General features: G+C 45.6%; 1 protein-coding gene across 1 annotated transcript in view; it reads left to right on the top strand.

The window, feature by feature from the left end:
• Positions 1 to 21,692, top strand: part of LOC142498659 (olfactomedin-4-like) — a 28,081-nt gene extending 6,389 nt beyond the window's left edge. The window contains exons 3-5 of the mRNA XM_075606910.1: positions 19,474 to 19,686; positions 20,385 to 20,535; positions 20,688 to 21,692. Of these exons, the coding sequence (XP_075463025.1) occupies positions 19,474 to 19,686; positions 20,385 to 20,535; positions 20,688 to 21,493 (1,170 nt within the window). The 3' untranslated portion in view covers positions 21,494 to 21,692. The remainder of the gene's footprint in view (positions 1 to 19,473; positions 19,687 to 20,384; positions 20,536 to 20,687) is intronic.
• The last annotated feature ends 1,094 nt before the right edge of the window (positions 21,693 to 22,786 follow it).

The raw sequence follows: 22,786 nt of genomic DNA, 5'->3' as shown, positions 1-22,786 counted from the left end.
GCTACCCACCAGCAAGCCCTAAACAAACCACCGTTGGGGCTAATATCCACTTCGGCCACCCCCGCTACCCACAATTAAAAAAATACACACAACAGCACCACACTAAATAAATAAATAAATTAATATATAAATAAATAAATATATATATATATATATGTATATATGTATATATGTATATATATATAAAAACAAGATACAATCTGCGCAACTCCCAACAAATTGTTAATGTAGTTACAATAAAAACCACACTTAGCCAAATCAGTCAGAAACGAGAGGTAATAACCCTTAAAATCAACTGACCCTACTGATTGCTGCCAATTAGGTCCACGGCTCCACAATTGTCGCCTGGAAATTGTATAGGAAAGAATGACCTAGGCGCAAAAAAGCAGGGAAAGAGAAAAAGAGAGGAACATCATAGGGCAGTATATCTAAGCAATTCAGATGATTAAATGGTAAGATATGCACTTACACTTAGTTTAGCAAATAACAGCCTTAAATCCACCCAGGGATTCAGGAACTCTGCTTCCGAAACTTGTCTGTTTCTGTCTGTGCTCCTTGTTTATGTCGAGTCCCAGCAGCAATCGCGGTGTATCTGTTCCACAGACTGTACCTGGCAGATAGATGTCGCAAGAAGGGATAGGTATACTGCCCTATGATGTTCCTCTCTTTTTCTCTTTCCCTGCTTTTTTGCGCCTAGGTCATTCTTTCATATATATATATATATATGTATGTAACGGGTTTTCCACCCCACCCAATCGCAGATATAGTGTGGGTGCGGAGAACATACAGTGTTACCAGGTGTGGTGCTTTACCTGTTAAGCTCACAGGAGGGCTGAGCTTCCGCCACGGGGAACCTGGGGCAATTATAGTAATAATAAGAGTAACCTTGTACTCGGTGCAGTGCCTCCACCTGCGATGGTTCCTAGCAGAGCAGGAATTGTTCCTCGCAGGACACATACAAAATAACTCACACACCTATTTGTATAATAACGAATACCTTTACTTGGGAACAGCATACGACACAAACACTGTCAACATAGAATAACGGGTGTCACTCTCTAGAGGCGACACTGACTACGGCGTCGCGCAGGACGCTTCCCAACACCGGGTGATTCCACCCAGTGTCCATAGGATCCCCACCCAATGTCCCGCACTCTTGCAGAGAGATAGGATATGGGTGACTGCGCCGTCACTATTAAGCTAATGGGACCGTTGGTGCACTTGTGGATTTAGAGTACCTGCCGAGCACTCCAGTGCTCGGATCTGCAATGGCTTTGAAAAGGATCCGATGATCGAAGACACCGGAACCACCACCTTTGACGATCCCACGCAGAACCTCTGCCGCAACAGTCTGCGCCCACCTTCGGAACACTGCGCAGCGTCAAGGGAGTCCCTAACTGACTCCGTGAACTAACGTGACACTCGCTGCACTATAGGCCGTCCCTACAGCACAGCAACCTGGAATGGCTTAGGGGGAAACTCCTATCGCCTATGGGATAGCCTATCCTGCGCAGGGGATCCCTGACCCCCTGCACCCACACTACCTAACCTCTCCTACTCCTGGCAGCAACGCACTGCAACCTAATACTAGGCCCTCTTGTCCGCCCTCACAACACTGACCGCTGTGACCGGACAATAAGGCACCGCACGAACCTAAGGGCAACGTCCCTAACCTAGGGCCGTCCCTTGTCAATTACCCACTAGCCTGAGAGTGAGTTGGGCCTACCTGGGATATGGGGGACCTTACTTGGTGCAGGAGCTTCAACCGCTCCCTAAACCCTTCCTTCCCCTTCTGCTCCCAGCTCCAACTGATGTAAGTGACAGGGTCCCTAACCTGAGGGCTGTCCCTGGCAACACTCACTCTACTGGGTGAGTCAGGGCTATCTCGGGCCTTGGGGGTTGCTGGCCTAGTACAGGGAGTCACTGACTCCTGTACCCTACCTCCTTCCCTTGGCTGCTCCTGGCTCTGACTAACTGCGTAGTGCCAAACCCACACAATGTATCCATTTGCTCCGGCAGGGTCATCCTCCAGCCCTATTGGCGCCCTGGGGTCATGTGGCTCTGCCCCTATGCACCCTGGGGGCTGACAGTCCTGCACTGCGCATGCGCGAGCTGTCTGTGGGCCTCCCGCGCTATCGGGCTCCTGCGCATGCACAACAGCACTCACAATGGCGGCTTCCTTCACCGCGAGCCGCTGGGACCCTCGCGACGCGACCGCGGCCTTAGCAAGGGCCCGATCACGTCCCCGGCAACCGGCCCGCTCGCATCCCTGGCAACCGGCCCGCTCGCAAAGGTAACGCGCTGCTCGCGCACCTGCCCCCTCACTCCCTCGCACGCGGCGGCTGTGCGCTGAAGAAGGAGGGGGGTGAACTCTGAAAAGGGAGACCTGGCTACATACTTATGAAAAAAGAAAGAAAAAACAGGCGCACACCTAGTGCATTAACGTAATAAAAATTTGTATTACAGGAACATAAAATCAAACAAATGCCCACTCACAAGAGTACTGCAAATATAAGCATTCATGAGATTGGGGATTCATGGGAGCCAATCTCATGAATGCTTATATTTGCAGTACTCTTGTGAGTGGGCATTTGTTTGATTTTATGTTCCTTTAATACAAATTTTTATTACGTTAATGCACTAGGTGTGTGCCTGTTTTTTCTTTCTTTTTTTCACAGATTTGGTCAGGGATTGGTGATCCCTTTGAAACGGGCTGCAATCACCTGGAAGCAATTGACATTGGAACAGGACTTTGTTTTTTCAAAGGTTTACTAAAAGTTTTTTAAGGTTTTTATTTAAATTTTTCTGATTTTTTCATATTTTCTTTTTTATTAAATGGTTTAGTTTTTCATATTTTTTTTATATTTTTAATGTAATTTACTTGTTTCCCTTTTGAGATTACAAGTTTAAATCATTGGTTAATTACGTATATCACACTGCCCCACTAGGCATAGTCACTTTTAGTCTATTAGTTCTGCACTATCACCAGCTTTAATCCAGGGTTAATTATAGGCGCTACTTCATTGTTTTTGTTTTTTGTTCCATATATATATATATATAACAACAACAACCCCTATACTCCCCTAACATACACATATATGCACATCAATGATACTACAGGCTGGCGGGGACCCTCGGGTGTTACCCGCATGCCTGCAGTACCAATTCTGTGCCCCTCCAAATTAATGTCAAACACATAAATACTTATATGAAATAACCCCCCCCCCCCTAACACATACAGTATAGTAATGGACACAATTACTATTATCCACAAATGGATAATAGTGCATTTGCCCATTTAAAATACATAAAGAACAATAAATACATTAAATACATATAGCACTCACCCTTGTCCGGCTGCCACGATAAAGGCCATCCTCATCTTCATCACCATTCATGCCCCCTCCGATGCTGCAAAACATAAACAAGAATAAAAACAGCCAATGTAATGTACCCTAACCCCTTAATCACCATAGCGGTTATTAACTGCTACAGTCATTAAGGGGTTAACCCACCCTCACCCACCACTCGGGAGGCCTACATACCCACCCCCACTACCCCCCCACCCCATGAGGCCTAACGACCCTCACTCAATACCCAGCCGGGAGGCTTACCCACATACCCTTGAGGCCAATACCCCCTTCCCCCACCCCCAGTACCCACAATAAAAACAATACACAGCCCCACAATAAACATCATTATATTTATTAAATACATAACCCACCCCCTGTGCCCCCCCATAAATACCTGATTTATTATTTTACATACAGGGTTAATACCTCAGGCCCACGGGAGTCTCCGGTGGGCCTGACGGGTCACCTCACAGACCTACAGTAGCCCAGCACCATGTTTCAAACAGGGTCTGGAGGCCTAAGGATGGTCCCTGCCAGGCGCCATGGCCCACCAGGTGGTCTCCGCGGGTCACCGTGGGCCACAAAGGGGTCCTCACGGGTAGGCCCGCGGCTGTCTGGGGGGCCCGGGGTCAGACCCACAGGTGTCTGAGGGGCCGTGGGTGGTTCCCACAGGTCCACGCTACCCCCACAGATGTGGGGCCTCCAGTTCTTCCCCACAGGTGTCCCCCGTGGACCTGGCAGCCTGAGGAGATCGTAGGTGGTCTCCATAGGTCCCCCGCAGACCTGAGGAAACAACCCTGTTTATAAAAAAATAAACCTGTCCTATACATTAAATACATAAATCTCCCCCTCCCAACACATACAGTACAATAATGTGCAAAATAACTATTATCCAGATAGAGTTAATAGATTATTTGCCCATTATTAAACACATTAAGTAGCATAATAAATTAAATAAAGTGCTACTCACCTCATCAATAAGAAGCCCCCTCACCAGCAAAATCCGTGTCCTCCGTTGCCAACAAAATACATAGACAATACATTGCAATTACATTGCAATTACATTCTGTTATCAATTAACCCCTTAATCACCTTGTCGGATAATAACCACATTCATTTGTACAGTGGCTTCATCATGCAACTATATATATACACATATATACATTACACAAACACATTTATGCATAGCAGCATAGCCAAAATCATTTTAAATACAGCAAAACAAGCTTTTCCAACCAAATCATTTCTTACCCTGTATGTATATATCGATCTAGACATACATACATACATACAGTGGAGACAGGAAGAAGGAAAAAGTAAGAAGTAGATGGGCTATTGTAACGCTTGTGCGAGCCCACAAACAAGACCTGACCTTGGCACTGAGGTGGGAAGGACTGTGCCACACACCCACAGTAGCGGGTATGTAGCGTTGCTGGGTCTGGGTATGTAGAAAGGGTTAATCCAATACTTGCCGGGGTCCGTGGGTTGGAGAGGTACACGTAGTTGGAGTCCGTAAGCCTGTGGTCTGGGGTTGGAGAGGTACTCGTCGTCGCTATCCGTATGCCAGGGGTCAGGAGCCAGAGAGAATCCAAATGCAAAGCCAGGTCGGTACACGAGAGGTTAACTGCAGAGAACAAGACAAGACTCGGCTGGACAAGACAGGCACACGCAAAGGCTACACAAGGTTATGTTCAGCAAGGTATGACAGGAAGAGGAAGTTTCTTATAAGAGACAGGAACCAGTAGGAGAGTAGGCGGAGTGGAAGCGGAGCCTCTGCAGATGGAAAGGATAGGCTGCAGGAGACAAGGGCTCACAGCAATCTTGACTCGCAGCTGGGGCTCGTTGCGCGACGTCACGCGTGCACGCCGCGCGCAGCGGAGGTGCGGCGTGACTGAGGGGGCGGAGCTAAGGTCTGTGACCTGGTAGAAGAGGCGCGGGTGCGCACGCGCTCTGTAAACAGAGCGGGGGTGCGCGCACCAGCGGGGGGCAGATCGGAGGCAGCCGCCGCTGCAGTACTGTTATGTAAAGAAGAGGAACCGTGCCGCAAGGGACGCAATCCCCGAATCCTCACAGACCCCCCCCCCCTTGAGGATTGAACTCCGGACGATCCATAAATGGCTTGTCTCGGTACCTGGCGCGGAAGCGACTGAGCAAGCCGGGAGCGTGAATCTGGTCACAGGAGACCCAAGAACGTTCTTCAGGACCGAAACCCTTCCAGTGTACAAGGAACTGCACCTTCCCTCTGGAGATTCTTGAGTCAATGACAGAGCGGATTTCGAATTCCTCTTGACCATGCACCAACACAGGAGGAGGAGGGGAAACAACATCAGGATACCTGGAACTCTGTTTGACAGGTTTCAGAAGAGAGACATGGAATACCGATGGTATCTTCATAGAGGGAGGTAAGTCCAGGCGGTACGCCACAGGATTAACCTGTTCCAGGATCTTGAATGGTCCCAAGAATCTGGGAGCCAATTTTAAGGTAGGGGTCTTTAATCTGATGTTCTTTGATGAGAGCCATACCTTGTCTCCTGTCTTAAACCTGGGCGCCTCTAGACGAAATCGATCCGCCTGGGTCTTTTGTCTCCGAACGGATTCCTGGAGAGTTCTCCGAATCTTATTCCATGACTCTTGAAGAGCTTTGATTCTGGCATCAGCAGCAGGGACTCCAGAGGTATTAGAAGAAATGGGAAGAGAGTTAGGGTGATAGCCGTAATTGATGAAGAAGGGCGACTCTTGGGTGGATTCATTTCTAAGGGAGTTATGTGCGAACTCAGCCCACGGTAAGAGATCAGCCCAATTATCCTGTGTATCAGAAACAAAACATCTTAGATATTGTTCTAATGATTGATTTACCCTTTCAGTCTGTCCTTTGGTTTGGGGGTGATACCCGGAAGAAAAAAGAAGCGAGATATTGAGTCTTTGAGAAAAAGCTCGCCAAAACTTGGATACAAATTGGGATCCACGGTCGGACACAATTGAAACAGGAACTTCTTTGACGTAGATATCAGCTAGAGTTGCAGAGTTAGGGAGGCCCTTGAGGGGTATGAAATGGGCCTGCTTGGAGAACCTATCCACGATGACCAAGATGGTATTCATGCCATTGGAAATGGGCAGCTCCACAATAAAATCCATTGATAAATGGGACCAGGGACGTTCAGGAATGGGAAGCGGGCGTAGCAGACCAGAAGGCTTTTTTCGGACGGACTTATTACGAGCACAGATGGAACAAGATGAAACAAATTCCTTAATGTCATTCAACATCTCTGGCCACCAGAAAGTATGTCTGATTAAATCGGTGGTTCTTCTGATCCCAGGGTGACCTGCCGACCTGGAAGCATGACCCCACTGCAGAATTTTTTGACGGAATTTGGTTGCCGCATATAGGCAGCCCTCAGGTACCTCAAGGCCCTCTGGAATCCGGGTTTGAGAGTCCAGAATTTTGTCCAAAATATCGAAGGAATTTGCTGCAATGATTAATCTTGAAGGAAGAATAGTCTCAGGAAGGTCGTCGGATCGGTCTCCGGAAATGAATTAACGGGATAAAGCATCGGCCTTCAAATTCTTTGTACCAGGAATGTAAGAGATTACATAGTTGAATCTTGAGAAAAAAAGAGCCCAGCGAGCTTGACGGGAACCAAGGCGTCGAGCACCTTCAATATACAATAAATTCTTGTGGTCAGTAAGAATAAGGATCGGTTTCTCGGTACCTTCAAGAAGGTGTCACCACTCTTGGAGTGCAAGTTTGATAGCCAAAAGTTCTCTATTACCTACATCATAGTTGATCTCCGCGGGGGAGAATTTCTTGGAAAAGTAGCCGCATGGATGCAGGTGATCTTGAGGAGAACGTCTTTGGGAGAGCACTGCTCCAGCTCCAATATCCGAAGCATCGACCTCCAACGTGAAGGGAAGGGAGGTGTCGGGGTGATGCAAAATGGGAGTGGTGGTGAAGGCCTTCTTTAAAGACTCGAAAGCAAGATCAGCCTCCGGTGGCCAGAAGGAAGGATCAGCATCTTTCTTGGTCAAAGCGGTAATAGGAGCAACCAGTGTGGAGAATTTGTGGATGAACCTACAATAATAATTGGCAAATCCAAGGAATCGCTGGATGGCTTTAAGCGACGTGGGCTGGGGCCAATCTAATACCGCCTTTAGTTTCTCAGGATCCATGGAAAATCCCTTCTCGGAGATTATATAACCCAGGAAGGAAGTAGAATTTTGGTGAAACATACACTTCTCCATCTTGGCATACAGACGATTCTGACGAAGCCGAGAGAGTACTAGCTTGGTATGCTGGATATGTTCAGGCAAGGATTTGGAAAAAATTAGTATATCATCAAGGTATACAATGACAAATAAATTGAGAACATCACGGAAAATCTCATTAACAAACTCCTGAAAGACCGCAGGGGCGTTACAGAGTCCAAACGGCATTACTAGGTACTCATAATGGCCGTCGCGGGTGTTAAAGGCCGTTTTCTATTCATCTCCCTCCCTTATGCGTATCAGGTTGTAGGCACCCCGGAGATCAAGTTTGGAGAAAATGGAGGCACCTTGTAGACGGTCAAACAATTCAGATATGAATGGTAACGGGTAACGGTTCTTCTGTGTTATCTTATTCAAGCCTCTATAATCTATGCAGGGGCGAAGAGATCCGTCCTTTTTCTTTACAAAGAAGAACCCTGCCCCAGCAGGAGAGGTGGAGTTCTTAATAAAACCTTTTTTTAAGTTCTCCTGGATATACTCGGACATGGCTCGGGACTCAGGAAGGGACAGGGGGTAGGACTTGCCTTTAGGCAGAACGGCACCAGGAATCAGATCAATGGGACAATCGAAGGGACGATGTGGAGGAAGAGTCTCTGAACGGACCTTGTCGAAAACATCAATAAATTCATGGTAGACTTCTGGAAGGGACCCCTTGGAAGGATCCGCAGTCTCTAAGTCGGCAAGAGAGAGTGAAGTGAGAGCACATGGAATGGCACATGGGGCAGACCAACGTATGGGTTGTTTATCAGTCCAGTCAATCACGGGATTGTGCAGTTGTAACCAGGGGAGACCCAAGATTACCTGTACAGATGGTGAATGAATGACGTCCAACGAGATTTGTTCCTTGTGTCCATCCTTGGTGGAAAGGGTGAAGATCACGGTCTCCAGGGTGATAAAGGCAGGCTGGAGTGGACGACCGTCTATCGCTTCGAGTCCTATGGGAGTGGACTTCCTAAGCAGTGGGATCCGGTGTTTTATTGCAAAATTCTGGTCCACGAAATTTCCTCCAGACCCAGAGTCGATGAAGGCAAGTGCAGAAATATGAAAGTCCGTACCCTCCATTATGATAGGTAGAAGGATCCTTTTTGGCATACTTTCCTTGGAAGAGGAACAAGAAGATATTGTATCCAAAGCAACTCCATCATACCTTATAGGCCGCTGGCGTTCTCCCGGACGTGTAGGACAGCGGTACGCCAAATGACCAGCTAGGCCACAATAAAGGCTTCTCCGGCGCTGTTTTTCTGTAAAGGACAAATGGTGAGTACCCAGCGGCATGGGGTCTGGTGCTTCAGGAACTGGAACAGAAGAAGGAGAGAGAGTAGGAGAGATAGGTATAGGTATAGGTACCGGCATACGTGTAATCCGGCGTTTACTTCGTCTCTCTTGGAGGCGTTGATCCACCCGTATACATGTAGAGATCAGATCCTCTAGGGCAGTGGGTCTTTCACATGCAGCCAATTGATCTTTCACGGAGTCAGAGAGGCCATGCCAGAAGGCTGCAGTTAAAGCCTCGTTGTTCCAACCGGTTTCCGCTGCAATAATCCGAAATTCAAGAGCGTACTTCGCGACGGTCCAGTGGCCCTGGGTGATATGAAAAAGAGAAGAGGCCGCAGTCGCCTTGTGGCCAGGAGTGTCAAAAACCTGCTGAAACCTTTTTTTGAAAGAAATAAAGTTCTGCGTGAGTTCAGGCATTAACTCCCAGATAGGATTTGCCCAGGCCAGTGCATCTCCGGTTAACAATGAAAAGATATAAGCCACTTTAGACCTATCAGTAGAGAAGTGAGAAGGGGTTAATTCAAAGTGGACATCACATTGGTTTAGAAAGCCTCGGCATCCTAGGGGTTCACCCGCATACCGATTGGGTGACGGAAGACATGGTTCCTGGGGTATGTTTCCCACTAGAGTAGCAACAGTTGTGGTTTGGCCCACCTCAGGGGGGTCAATGTTTGTTGGGCTGAACATACTGTAACGCTTGCGCGAGCCCACAAACAAGACCTGACCTCGGCACTGAGGTGGGAAGGACTGTGCCACACACCCACAGTAGCGGGGGCGAGCCCAGAAGGTGGTATGTAGCGTTGCTGGGTCTGGGTATGTAAAAAGGGTTAATCCAATACTTGCCGGGGTCCGTGGGTTGGAGAGGTACACGTAGTTGGAGTCCGTAAGCCTGTGGTCTGGGGTTGGAGAGGTACTCGTCGTCGCTATCCGTATGCCAGGGGTCAGGAGCCAGAGAGAATCCAAATGCAAAGCCAGGTCGGTACACGAGAGGTTAACTGCAGAGAACAAGACAAGACTGGGCTGGACAAGACAGGCACACGCAAAGGCTACACAAGGTTATGTTCAGCAAGGTATGACAGGAAGAGGAAGTTTCTTATAGGAGACAGGAACCAGTAGGAGAGTAGGCGGAGTGGAAGCGGAGCCTCTGCAGATGGAAAGGATAGGCTGCAGGAGACAAGGGCTCACAGCAATCTTGACTCGCAGCTGGGGCTCGTTGCGCGACGTCACGCGTGCACGCCGCGCGCAGCGGAGGTGCGGCGTGACTGAGGGGGCGGAGCTAAGGTCTGTGACCTGGTAGAAGAGGCGCGGGTGCGCACGCGCTCTGTAAACAGAGCGGGGGTGCGCGCACCAGCGGGGGTGCGCGCACCAGCGGGGGGCAGATCGGAGGCAGCCGCCGCTGCAGTACTGTTATGTAAAGAGGAGGAACCGCGCCGCAAGGGACGCAATCCCCGAATCCTCACAGCTATGGATTAGCCCTAGACTAAACTCCTTCATTGCCCTAATGGCGAAGGATGTGGGCATAGGGCCCTTGGAGATCTTCTCGTGCGAAGAAGCACCGGCACTCCCAGGGGGGAAGCCGAGCACCCTCTTCCATATAGTCTGGTCAGACCCAGACACCCAATTACATACATATGAAGCATAGTTGCGATTGTGATAAACCCAAACATAACATTTCAACTTTTTCTTAGTAAACTTTTAACTAGAGTACACTCGATGAGAGAATCTCAGATAACAGTTCATTTGAAGGAACGATTCTATTATCCAAATGAGCAGAAGAAGCACAGGAGGGGGGAAAAGGGGAGGGCGAGGGGAAAGGGAGGGGGGAAAGAGGGCGGAGGGGGGAGAAGGGGGGGGAAAGGGGGTAAAAAGGGGTAGGGATAGGGGGGGAAGGGAGGCTGAAAGAGGGGGGGGGGAGGAAAGGGGGGAGGGGAAGTTTGGGGGGAGGGTGGGGGAGCATCCTCAGAAGAGCAAGACATTTCCATCGTATGACAAGTTTAACCGAATAAACATATATCTGAACAAAATAGATTCCCTTCCGGGTCTACGTCCTGAGCTCGAATTTTTACTTTAATAGTAGTGGAGTTGTAAGATGACATCATGAGATCTGTTTGAGTCAGTGTGTCTAGACGTTAGGGCTCTGTGTATTCTATCAATTAGACACTTTTTCCTAAGCAAATCTGGGAGTAATTCCCAACAGGAGAGCTCCAGGACATATGTCTCTCGATCCTCGGGTTTCACCTCTTACGTGATTACCCAGGTATACATAGTTCCTGTGCAGGCCCTATTCTCTGCATCCTCCATGACACCTTGGAGCATATCTATTTGAGCCTGCATGTCTCTTGCATCATCATAAATCTAATTTTGGTCCTGTGCCAGTTCCTCCATTTTCCTCTCAGTTGCATTAGTCCTGTCACCAAGGTTAGATATATCTCTATTTAGCTCTGCAGTAGATTTTTGTAATTCTTGTTGAAACACACTTTTCATTTCATGTAACAGGTGTTTTAAATCTGCCTTCAGGACTCTCTGTGTAACCGGAGCTTGGTACAGTTCTTCCTCCGAGCTCTGTTCTGCTATTGATTCTGTTTGTGAATTAGCCTAAGTGGGTCCACCATTTTGCGGAGGTGGTTTGTGAGGTGATTGCCTCCCGAAGAACTGGGAAACCTCTTATGGAGGTTTCCGAAGTTTTTGCTTCATTGCTGGGGGGTTTGGGTTGATTCCCCCAGTATTTTATAGTGTTTGTGATAGGTTTACTTGCTATTATAGTGGCAGCAGGGTCCCACGTCCGCAGAGCTCTACTACTAGGCAGCCATCTTGGTTGGCACCGTACATGTACCTCTTATGTGTTATTTTAATACAGCAGGGCCCCGCTTTTCGGCGATCCGCCTATACGGCGGCACAGAGAAGGGTGCCGCCATCTTTGATTCACCGTCGTGCATGCGCAGAACGGGCGGTTGCGCCCGGCGCGCATGCGCAGACCGGTGTCTGCCCGCGCAGAACATAGGCCGCGCATGCGCAGAACGACGAAAACGCTGGATCCGTGACCGGTGTCTGCGCGCGGTGAACATAGGCCGCGCATGCGCAGACCGGTGTTTGCGCGCGCAGACCATAGGCCGCGTCTGCACAGAACAGCGAAAACGCCGTTCTGTGCATGCAGAGAACTGAAAATCGCCAGATCCGCTTTCCTGCGATTTTCACTATACGGCGGGCCCCTGGAACGGAACCTGCCGTATACCTGGGGCCTTACTGTACATCCTTTTAAAGGTTATATTGTACTTTATTTTGTTTATATATATTAAAGTGGGCGTGACTTCGTTTCTGCCAAGTCACCCTGTATCATGTGAGGGGAGTTAACCTGCGTGAGCTCACACAGTTAACCCTCTAGGGCCCTTAACTCTTACACTACCATAGTAGTTCCACCAGAAGGGCTACAAATGCTTAGGCCTCGGCCAGGGTGGTGGTGAGTGGGCAGGCGCGAGCAAGCAAATTTGAATTTGTCGTCCACAAGCGCGTCACGTGAGCGGTTCACCCAATGAGGGCGAACCAGCTACGCGACGTCATGACTGCGCCCCCCGAATCACCCCCTGCGCGCGCACCTAGCCGGTCACAAATCTCCCTGCCGAGCTGACAGCGTGACGTCACCGCACATGAGCGCCAGCGCAGTCGATCCCTGCCTGGCCGCAGCCTTAGGCTTACAGCATGTGTTTCTTTTCTCTTTTGGTCTACCACCAGACTGCTACACCGAATACCTCTGCTGCTACTCTTTCTGCACTATTTGGGGTTTTAATGTGCAGGTTGAGGAGAAGGCACTGGAGGGAGGAGGCATGGGTAGAACAGCATTTGGAAGTCCCACCAAGCCCAGGCAGGCTCCACTGTCAGACACCTCATCTAGGAGTTTTACATCTAGGAGGAGTCCTGTGGGAAGTAGCTCAGGCTTTTCTTCTCGACAAAGTACCTGGCTGTTCTTCCCCAAAACTCACTCAGAGAAAAAAAAATCCAGAGATTCAGAACAAGACAGAGTAGACAGCAGAGTAGTTCAGGGTTAGGTCCTTGTTAATAGTACATGGCAATGCATGTTGCTGCCTTGTCTGTTGTGTGGGGTACATTTTTAGTTGGGGTGAGGTACATAAAGACATGCTGTGACAGGCTGTTGAGCATGTCCGTTATTTGGAACAGTGGACAGTGCAAGACTAAGGCTGTGCTTATAGTGCCCGGCGACGGCAACGTGACTTCGCACCAAAACAAATACATTGAATCCGTCACATGCGCTTATAGTAAGCGAGACGGAGCGAACAAAAATTTTGAAGTCAGTAGAATTTGATTTTGGGAGAGACAGTCGCCACATGTGACTGTCTCTACACCAATCACAGAGCGCCTATTGCACTCTGCCCTCCCCCTTCGTGACATTACTGGCCTTGTCGCCAGCGATGTCCCTAAAAGTTGAAGTGCAACTTTCGCCAATGACGACGGTGACGGGTGACGTCGTCAGTCGCGTCACCGGCACTATAAACGCGGTCTTACAGTGCTCCAAGATTTATAGAAGAAATCAACTGTAAGGCGCTTCCCCAAATATAAAACAATGCAACAGCACCACCTCGTGGTAAAAAGGGCTAATAGCACGAACAGAGCAAGCAATAAGCACTCGTGAAATGACCACTATAACAGTGTGCATAAACAGAAAAGGATATTAAAAAATTGCAATGGAAATTGCACTCGGTTCCCCTTCAGCTCTGATGTCACGATTCTCCAACTGTCTGGGGTTGTTTCTCCACCTTTCTCATGCTCATTTCGTTGGCTTACTGCCAACTTCGTCAGGAGTAAAATGACCAGATTTTGGCCAGTAAAGGAGAGACAGCACACAGATAGTTAAAGTCCAAGAAGTGTATTGTACATACAGGGCACCGCAACCAACGTTTTGGTCTATGTAGAGTGACCTTCCTCAGGGTGGTACGGTGGTCAAATGACCCTGACAGATACTTATACCCTCACCAAAGTGCAAACCATCTCCAAGAGAACCAATTAAAAATCACAAAAAGCCCGCAAAAACGACCAGCTGCATTGGAGTAGGAAAACACCAATAGTCATCCAGATGAAGGTCACATGTACAACCATGACGTGGCTGTCTGCAGCGCCCTCAGGTAGTCAAGGATACCATACACCGGTCTGCACCACCTTGAGAAAGGTCCCACTGGGGGACCGAAACGTCGGTTTTTGTGTCTTCTATCAAATATAGAAAATGTATGATCTACTTACCTGCGTGCTGTCTCTTGATGACGTGCTGCAACCGGTATCGTATGGTCTATATATATATATATATATATATATATATATATATATATATATATATATCTAAGTGTCAATTGGAGAGCTATAGAGCGTGGCTAAATGTTTACAAAAAAGAAGGCCAAAGCTACATCCAATATGACAAAAATACACAGTGAAATACTGTACCTATATATCTCTTGAAAAAGGGCCATTTAGTTAAACCTCTCCTGTTACAGACCCATGTGGCTCTTCCAGTCACTCTCAGAGGCCTCCGTTATTCCCCCCTTCTGTATCTGCATACGGATTAGCCACTGCATGGGTCCTCCTGGGTCCGGTGGCTATTTTGTGCGTTGGTGCTTCTCTCGATCTGAGACGCCACCGTGGGCTCCGTGCTGTCAACTGGGGAGGGAGGGGGGTGTTGTCAGGGGATCCTCCAAACTGAGCACCGCTGAGTAGGTAAATGCGCTGCCTGTGGCCTCGGGGGCGGAAGACCGGTGCCAGAGGCTCTATTGCCTCTGCTTCTCTCCGCTCTCCCACAGACTAGCGGCAGCCATTTTGTTATGGCTGTAATAGCCTGCGCACCCCTGACTGAGCCAGCCGGTCTCCCTGCCGCTGCGGTCACTCTTACCGGTGCCTCTGCACTCTCCAACCTTTGTCGCCCCCAGAGGACAGGACTGTTTACCCCAATTCCTGTGCAGGCTGCTGTGGGGTTGCTCTCTTCACCGGCACACTGCTGCTCGGCCTACTAAAATTGTAATTATTTGGTGGCCATTTTGTGGGCCTCGGCTGGATTTGCGGGGTTCCCCGACAGGTGTTAGTGTGGGCTTCAATCTATCCCCCACTCTGTTGTCCTTGGTCCCGCTGTAGGTGGAGAGGGGTTTCCCCCAGCTAACGTTGGCTTTGTGACAATGCTTAGTACTCTTAATAAAAAAACTGTATACAGTACCCTATACTTTCTGTCAATTAACTGAGCTGCTGCTGGAAACAAGAAACAAAGTATCAATTCATTTGTTATACAAAAATATAACTCTGTGAAATTTTAAGGATTAATTAAAAAATAGTGCTATAGATATAATTATATAGTAAATAGTGGAATGATTTATTAAAAAAAACTAATTTATGAGTTTTCTACAATGGAATGGATTTTTTTTTATTAATGAAGTGCCCAATCTTAATTAAAAAAAATATATATTTTTTTACAAATGAACACATTTTGTATCAGGTACTGATACACCACCCTTTTTCTGTATTGATTTATATAATGGAATTTTCACGCACTTCCTTTAAACATACCATACTGCTTTGGATATTAGTAAATACATATATGTATAGCTGTTTACCTGTATATACACATATATGTATAGCTGTTTACCTGTATATACATCCTGAACAGTATAGCCGCCTCACCATTTGGGATTTTAAACACTCCATGACTGAAAAAACACACACACACACACACACACACACACACACACACACACACACACACACACACACACACACACACACACACACACACACACACACACACACACACACACACACACACACACACACACACACACACACACACAATAAAGACACTGACTGACACTGATTGCTGCAGGGGAGCCTGGTTCAATTCCCGGTGTCGGCTCCTTGTGACCTTGGGCAAGTCACTTTATCTCCCTGTGCCTCAGGCACCAAAAACATAGATTGTAATCTCCACTGGGGCAGGGAACTGTGCCTGCAAAATGTCTCTGTAAAGCGCTGCGTACAATTAGCAGCGCTATACAAGAACATGATATTATTATTATATATATATATGTATATATATATATATATATATATATATATATATAAAACTTGCGTTGTTGTTTATTATTAATTAAACTTTATTGTTTTCTTTATTAATACCTTTGGAATCTTCTCCCCTGTCGGCTGGCTCCACGCTCACTGCCATGCGCACCCGCGGCCCTATTATAGAAAGGCTGACTAACCTCAGCCAGTTATAAGTGCCGCGCGCGCACTGCGGAGTGCGAGTAGCCACTATATAACAGCCCGATGGACACTATGTCCAGGGTGTCTTCCGGCTTCCTGTCACCCGTAGCCTGGTTCACTCCTTCAATCCAATCCAATGTGTTTTGCAGTATGACACTGCTTCATCAGAGAATGGATTATTGATCCCTCTCATGTCCTTTTATAGGTCTGCTTAACTGTCCCTATCAGTTATCAATTACAGTGAAACCATGAAGGAAAACATTGGAAAATATGGAACTTTTCAAGAAAAAATAAATACATTCTTCTCTAAAACTAAAAGAGCCATATTTTTCAATGTTTTCTTTTATGATCCCATTCAGAAGGCTGGAGCCATACCAGGCACTTGTGAGAAACCCTTTATGGCTGATATTTGCTGTTTTCTCTATAATGAGATACATGTGTATTCAATAATTTTCATTGTAATTGTTTATAATCCTTTAGCAAACTCTTATATTTTTGCTAAAAATCATTTTACTCTAATACTGTGCTTTAGTTTTCTTGTTTCTTCTCTATCATTGTGAACTGTTTGAAGAAGCAGTGGGCATTGCATCCATAAAAAGCTATCGTTTTCTGTAACCTGTATAATCTAAGTACCTGCCACACAATCTGTTCCAGTATTGTATGATTGTATCATTTTTGTATAAATCATTCCACTATTTACTATATAATTATATCTACAAGCACTATTTTTTAATTGATCATTAAAATGTCATGACTATGTATTTTGTATAACAAATTAATTGATACTTTTTTCTTCTCTTCTCTCATCTTTCCTTAATTGTGGTGGATTATATATTTTCCATTCTCCTATAAATGCTGCCACAGCCTACCTGACTCTCAGCATTACTACGGCCTCCATCACCAACACACCATCTCATTTAGCAAGATGGAGGAAAGAACACCCAATGGGTAGTGTGACAGTAGCAACAGCGAGGCATGGTGCAAATGAATGCAATTTTAGTAGATCCCTGAAGTCCTTGTGCTCAAGAGAGCTGAAAGGCAGCATACAGTATCAACTGCAAGCATTTTGGCATTGTGTGAGCTGTGATAAGGGCACACCCTATCAAAAGCTTCACAAACTGTGGGTTGTTGTATTGAACTAGACATTATTGATCCACCATGTGTTTTCCTACGCATGTTAGAGGGCCTCTTGGAGTGCTTTCCTCTATGCCTATGCTGCCACTGCTAGTAGCAGCCTGTGCTGGAGAAGCCTTCACAGCTTCCTTCTCATCATTACTATTAATACCAAGTACATCTTCATGATGACCTTCACCAACACCACCAAAACCCTCTGAGTCATCTGGTTCACAACCAGGCATTGGGCATTCCTCCTCACATCTGTGCTACTGCTTGTGCCCTTCTTACTTTTTTACCATGTAGACTTATGATGACGGTTCATGTTTCCTACAAGTTCAGGGGAACACAAATGAGTTCCTGATTTCCCCTGCCTCACATGGCATAGACAGGGGACTACATCCTCATCTAAACCATCTACTGTATGTTTTAAAAACCACAAAACGGTTTATTTGTGAGTTCTTTAAAAAGCCAGGTTGACACAGATTGCCTTGTAACAAAGAGGGTTCTGCTGCTGCTGATCTAAGCAGCATTCTAGAAGCTTTCCATTTGATATCACTCCCACCAATCACCTCCACCGGTAGTAACATATTTATCATCATCATTCTCCTCCTCCACCACAACAGTTGTGTGTTATGTAGTATTGTGTGCTGATCTTTGTAAGATAGGTAAGATTTTATTTGCCTCTACTCCAACATGGGCAATGTGGCGGTGATAATGGATGACGACAAATGACGTGACATTGGCTGCTGTTGCCCAACAGTGTGTGCTCTTTCTGAAGCGGACAATGAGGGTGTTGTTGATGGTAGACGTGTGTTTTTTTTCTTTTTACTTTAAAATATAGAATATAAACTGTAGGTATCTCAATTTTTATTGTTGGTGCACTGCTAATAATAAGAGGAGCACTACTGCTTTAAGTTGTGGTGGTCATGGCTGCCTGTTACTCACAGACTGATTGACTATGATTATGATCATCATCACCTTCTTCATTGCTGCTGCTGCCACCAACACCATAACAGTTGTTGTAGCACTAAGGATTACATCATTGGCTCTGTCACTACTTCCATCAAGGTCACTTCCTTCCCCTACTTATGCAGTTTGTGCACCACACAAACACTCAACACTCCACTCATCATGATCATTGACCTTCTCCATTTCTGCCTCAATCACTCCCTCAGCCATCTATCCTCCCTCCACCTTCATAGAGTCTTGAAATAGAAGAGCCAAAGCCCATTCACCATCTATCCTATCTGCATGATTTGCTGATGATGTATCAGACTCTGACTCTTTCCTTGTAGGTAGTTCTTATACACCCAGAGGTTTATGGCTGTCCACATTCAGACAAATCTTTTACGCATCATCAGAATCATCTTCCCTCTCACACACACACACTAGTAAGAACACATGTGCCAGCAACATGCCATTCTTTTTTAGACAACCAGTTCCACCCTGGAGGTGACCTCTTTGTCCTGACTTGAGGATGACGATAATGATGTTGGTAAATCCTTCCTTTCAGTTTTATTCCTCTTTAGACGCGAAAGCTGGAAGTCAAATGCAATTGTTCCTGTTTTGAAAGCAGCAGTTACTAATCTTTTGCAGCTGCCCCCCTCCCTCCCCATGGCCACAGTGACAATGATTATCACCACAACCACCATGCCACAAACTCGACATTATTATATTTGTAATAATTCACTGAGTGTACCTGTTAAAACTGATAGCATAAAAGCACATGTCACATGGTGTGTGCCCTATACATAGTCTTGGTATAAAGCAAATGTAGTGAATTTGCAAACATACAGTAGTAAGCTTCACATATCAATAAGATTGAGTGAAAATGCAATATAATTGGTTTCGTTAGCAAACGTTTAAAAAGTGCATACATTTTTATGCTGCGAAAAAGAGGTACATTTCACATGGTTCATGACTTTGTGTGATAAATCTGCACATGTCTTCTGCTTAGTAAATACAGCCTATCATACAATGGGGACACCAGCTTTTTATGTTTGGGTGGAGAAAATTCCTTCATCATCAATAAGCATGCCACACTACTAAATGACATAGAGTAAGTATAGCAATAGCTGGAGATAATCTGACTTCCAGCACATTGCTGCGAAGATTGGAAATGAGAAATGCCTGCTCCTAGATTTATGTTTTCCTACACTTAAATGGAATGGCAGTATCTGATGGCAATCCCGCTTCTGAGTCACTGCCACTGTGTTTTCTGCAGATACAAAGTTACCAGGGCACCTTGACTGTCTACCTGGAGAAGCTCCGAGCATTGACCAAGAGGGTGGAGGTGATGGAGGGGGGAGGAATTGCTTATACTGAGCTGGACTTTGAGCTGCTTAAGCTGGAGATGAGAGAGATTGAGTCTCTAGTGGTGGATCTCAGAGCTTCTCTGAATGGATCCAACGTGAAGGTGGATTCTCTGTATGTGGAGGTAACTAACATGTGAAATATGTGTGGAGAAACGTGCTAAAATGTTTCAGAAATACAAACTGCTCTCTGAGATCAATATGGTAAACATAAATACATTGATGAAGTAAATGTCATTCACTTACCAACTACTGTTCTGCCATTATAATTTCATTTATAAAGAATTCACACATAGGTTAATTATGAAGTATCAAAATCCATTACTAATTTGCACTTTTTCAGGACCCATACTGAATGGGAGAACTTTGAGCTGTTTACCAGGTTACACATATACACTTTCTTACCAGATCCCCATATACACATACTTCCCAAAGAATGTAGTTTAAAGTTCCAGCAGTCGTATTAGTCATAGTGAAAAGTAGATTTGTAGTACATTTTAATGGGCCTGGATGAGAGAAGTGTACATTTGTTGCAGATTTATTGCATAGATTAAAGATTTAGTGTATAGAGCTTTAGAAATCTCACAGATTTCTTATTAAATGGTTTTGCACATATATAAAGAAGAGACTTGTGAGGTCTAGAAAATTCTGTACACATGAAGAAGAGATCTGTGAGGTATGGAAAGTGCTGTACACTTGCGGTTTGGAAAGCTTTGTCCATTATAATTTGATATTTGAAGAATTCTCATGTTGCTCCCAAAGAGATTAAACTGGTGAATCTGGGGTTCCCCTGTTAAACAGTTCTTCTCTTTACTCCCTGCAGATACGGAACATTTCCATCATAGTAAACCAAATGGAGTCATACGATAAGAACAACATCCTGTCGGTACGACGGCAAATTGTGTCGCTTCGGAAAGTGCTGGAAGAATGTAAGAATAATGAAGCAAAACCCATCCCTCCTCCAGTTGACTATGGTAAGTCAGAGACTTTGTATAGCCAATTATAAACATAAAACCTGCAAACATTTCCATGATATTGCACATTGTGATTTTTTTTTTTTTTAACCCTCAAGGCATTCAAAATCTATGTACGGTCCTAATACCGATTCAAACTTTATGGTCCACAGGTACTTGTAAACATAGAGAGATTGTAAACATCACCAAACCCTTCATGGTGCAGTTGAACTGGATGAGCTTCAGCTATAAATTTGGAGGCTGGGGCAAGGATTCATTCTTGGGCGCCAATCAGGACATGTACTGGATAGCCCCCTTGAACTTAGACTCACGGATAATGAACACACTGCGCTTCTATAAATCTTACGATGACCTCTTGCTCTACAAAAATCCCAGAGATAGGTCTGTCCCTGGTTACGGACAAGGTGGTGGTATGATTGTTTCAAACAATTTCATGTACTACAACTGTTACCACTCCAGAGACCTCTGCAAACTGAACATAGAAACCAACACAGTGGTACGTAAGACCCTTACAGATGCTGCCTTCAACAATCGATTCTCCTATACATCTTCCTCCTGGCAGGATATAGACCTGGCCAGTGATGAAGATGGTTTGTGGGTCATTTACTCCACAGAGGAGAATTCTGGGAACATCGTCATCAGTAAACTTAATTCCACCTCCATGATAGTGGAGAAGACCTGGTTCACGTCCCAGTACAAGCTTGGCGTGACCAATGCATTCATGGTATGTGGGGTCTTGTATGCCACTAGGACCCTCAACACACGAAAAGAGGAGATTTTCTTCATGTATGACACAAAGACAAGCAAAGAAGTGAAGCTGAGCGTCTCCTTTGACAAGATGATGGAAAATGTGCAAAGTCTGTCCTACAACCCTAATGATCACAAGCTCTACATGTATAATGATGGTTACCTGGTGACATATAATCTCTCTTTCATGCCCATCGAATCAGAGATTTAACATCCCATATAACAGTTTGATCTTTATTTTATTTTCTTGGTGAGGGAGCCTTTAACCCATCAAGGGTTTAACATGCCTTATTCTGAGTCTTCTTTCAACTCCATTTCACCCATTTACTTTGGTTTATTGTGGTGCCTTTTCAATGTCAATAACAAAGTTTCATAATAAACTATCCTTTTAATGTGATACACACAAAGTAATTTGGTTCATGTCAATAAAACAATGATGCTAATTAATCACTTCCTCTAGTGTTGTTTTATACATTTAAAACTCTTTTTCCACAAACCAATGGAATTCCTTTAGAGCTGTTATTGGCATCTTACTACAATCTATTCTAGATAATAAATACATTTTTCATTTTTCTTTCTTGTGAGAAAAACTGCCGTTTTAGAACTGGTACATTACTGTATATGTAACCCTCCCTGCCCAACGTATAGGGAAACTACATCGTTGTGTAGTATTGGCTACTCAGCATGACTCAGGGTGCTGGATTCAGGTGGCTGGACAATGAGGTACAGTAGCAAGGATGGAAATAATGAGTGCCAGGATAGTACAACATCAGTCTTTTGTTTCATGTCCCCAGGCACAGGGACATTCCAGACTCATGCGACAACATTGTACCAATTTTCTAGTATTTATGGAAGCAGAGAATTCTTATATAAGTGCCCACTCTTAACACTCAAATAGAAGTGTATTGGCTTAATTGATCTACTGGTGTCGGACCCGGTCCCCCTTTGTTGCCTCGGAATAATCATCTGTATTACCCTGGTTAAACGAGGTCCATACAGGGTTCCTGGCTGGTTCTTTGCAATTTACAACGGTACCTTTGGCCTGTTTGGGAACTGCCACTTCCATACAGACTGAGACGAGTATTACTGTGTATCGGCGGTTAGAGCCGATCCACATACACATGGGAGCCCACTTTTCTGAGGGGGGTGTAAGGTGAGTCCCAGTCTAATATCCTAACACTACCTGTGAAAATTCTCATTTACCTCTGCAGTGGAGGGAGAAGGGCCTTAATAGAACTGTCCTGCACAGGAACGTGGAAAAAACTGCTACTTAAAAAGTGGGGTGGTGTGAGCTTAAACCCTGGAAAGACGGACCACTAACTTTCAAACAACTGATACTAGTTGAAAATTAATAAACACACAAAGCTCTAACACCAGAACCCACCACGTTGTATACAGTATATATATATATATAGATATATATATATCTATATATATATATATTTGTGTCAAAAGGAGTCCTACTGAGCATGGCAAAATGTATACAACAAAAGAGCTGTGATAG

The sequence above is a fragment of the Ascaphus truei genome, chromosome 7, assembly GCF_040206685.1.
Source record: "Ascaphus truei isolate aAscTru1 chromosome 7, aAscTru1.hap1, whole genome shotgun sequence".
NCBI lineage: Eukaryota > Metazoa > Chordata > Amphibia > Anura > Ascaphidae > Ascaphus > Ascaphus truei.
This window is presented reverse-complemented; position numbering and strand designations above follow the sequence as displayed.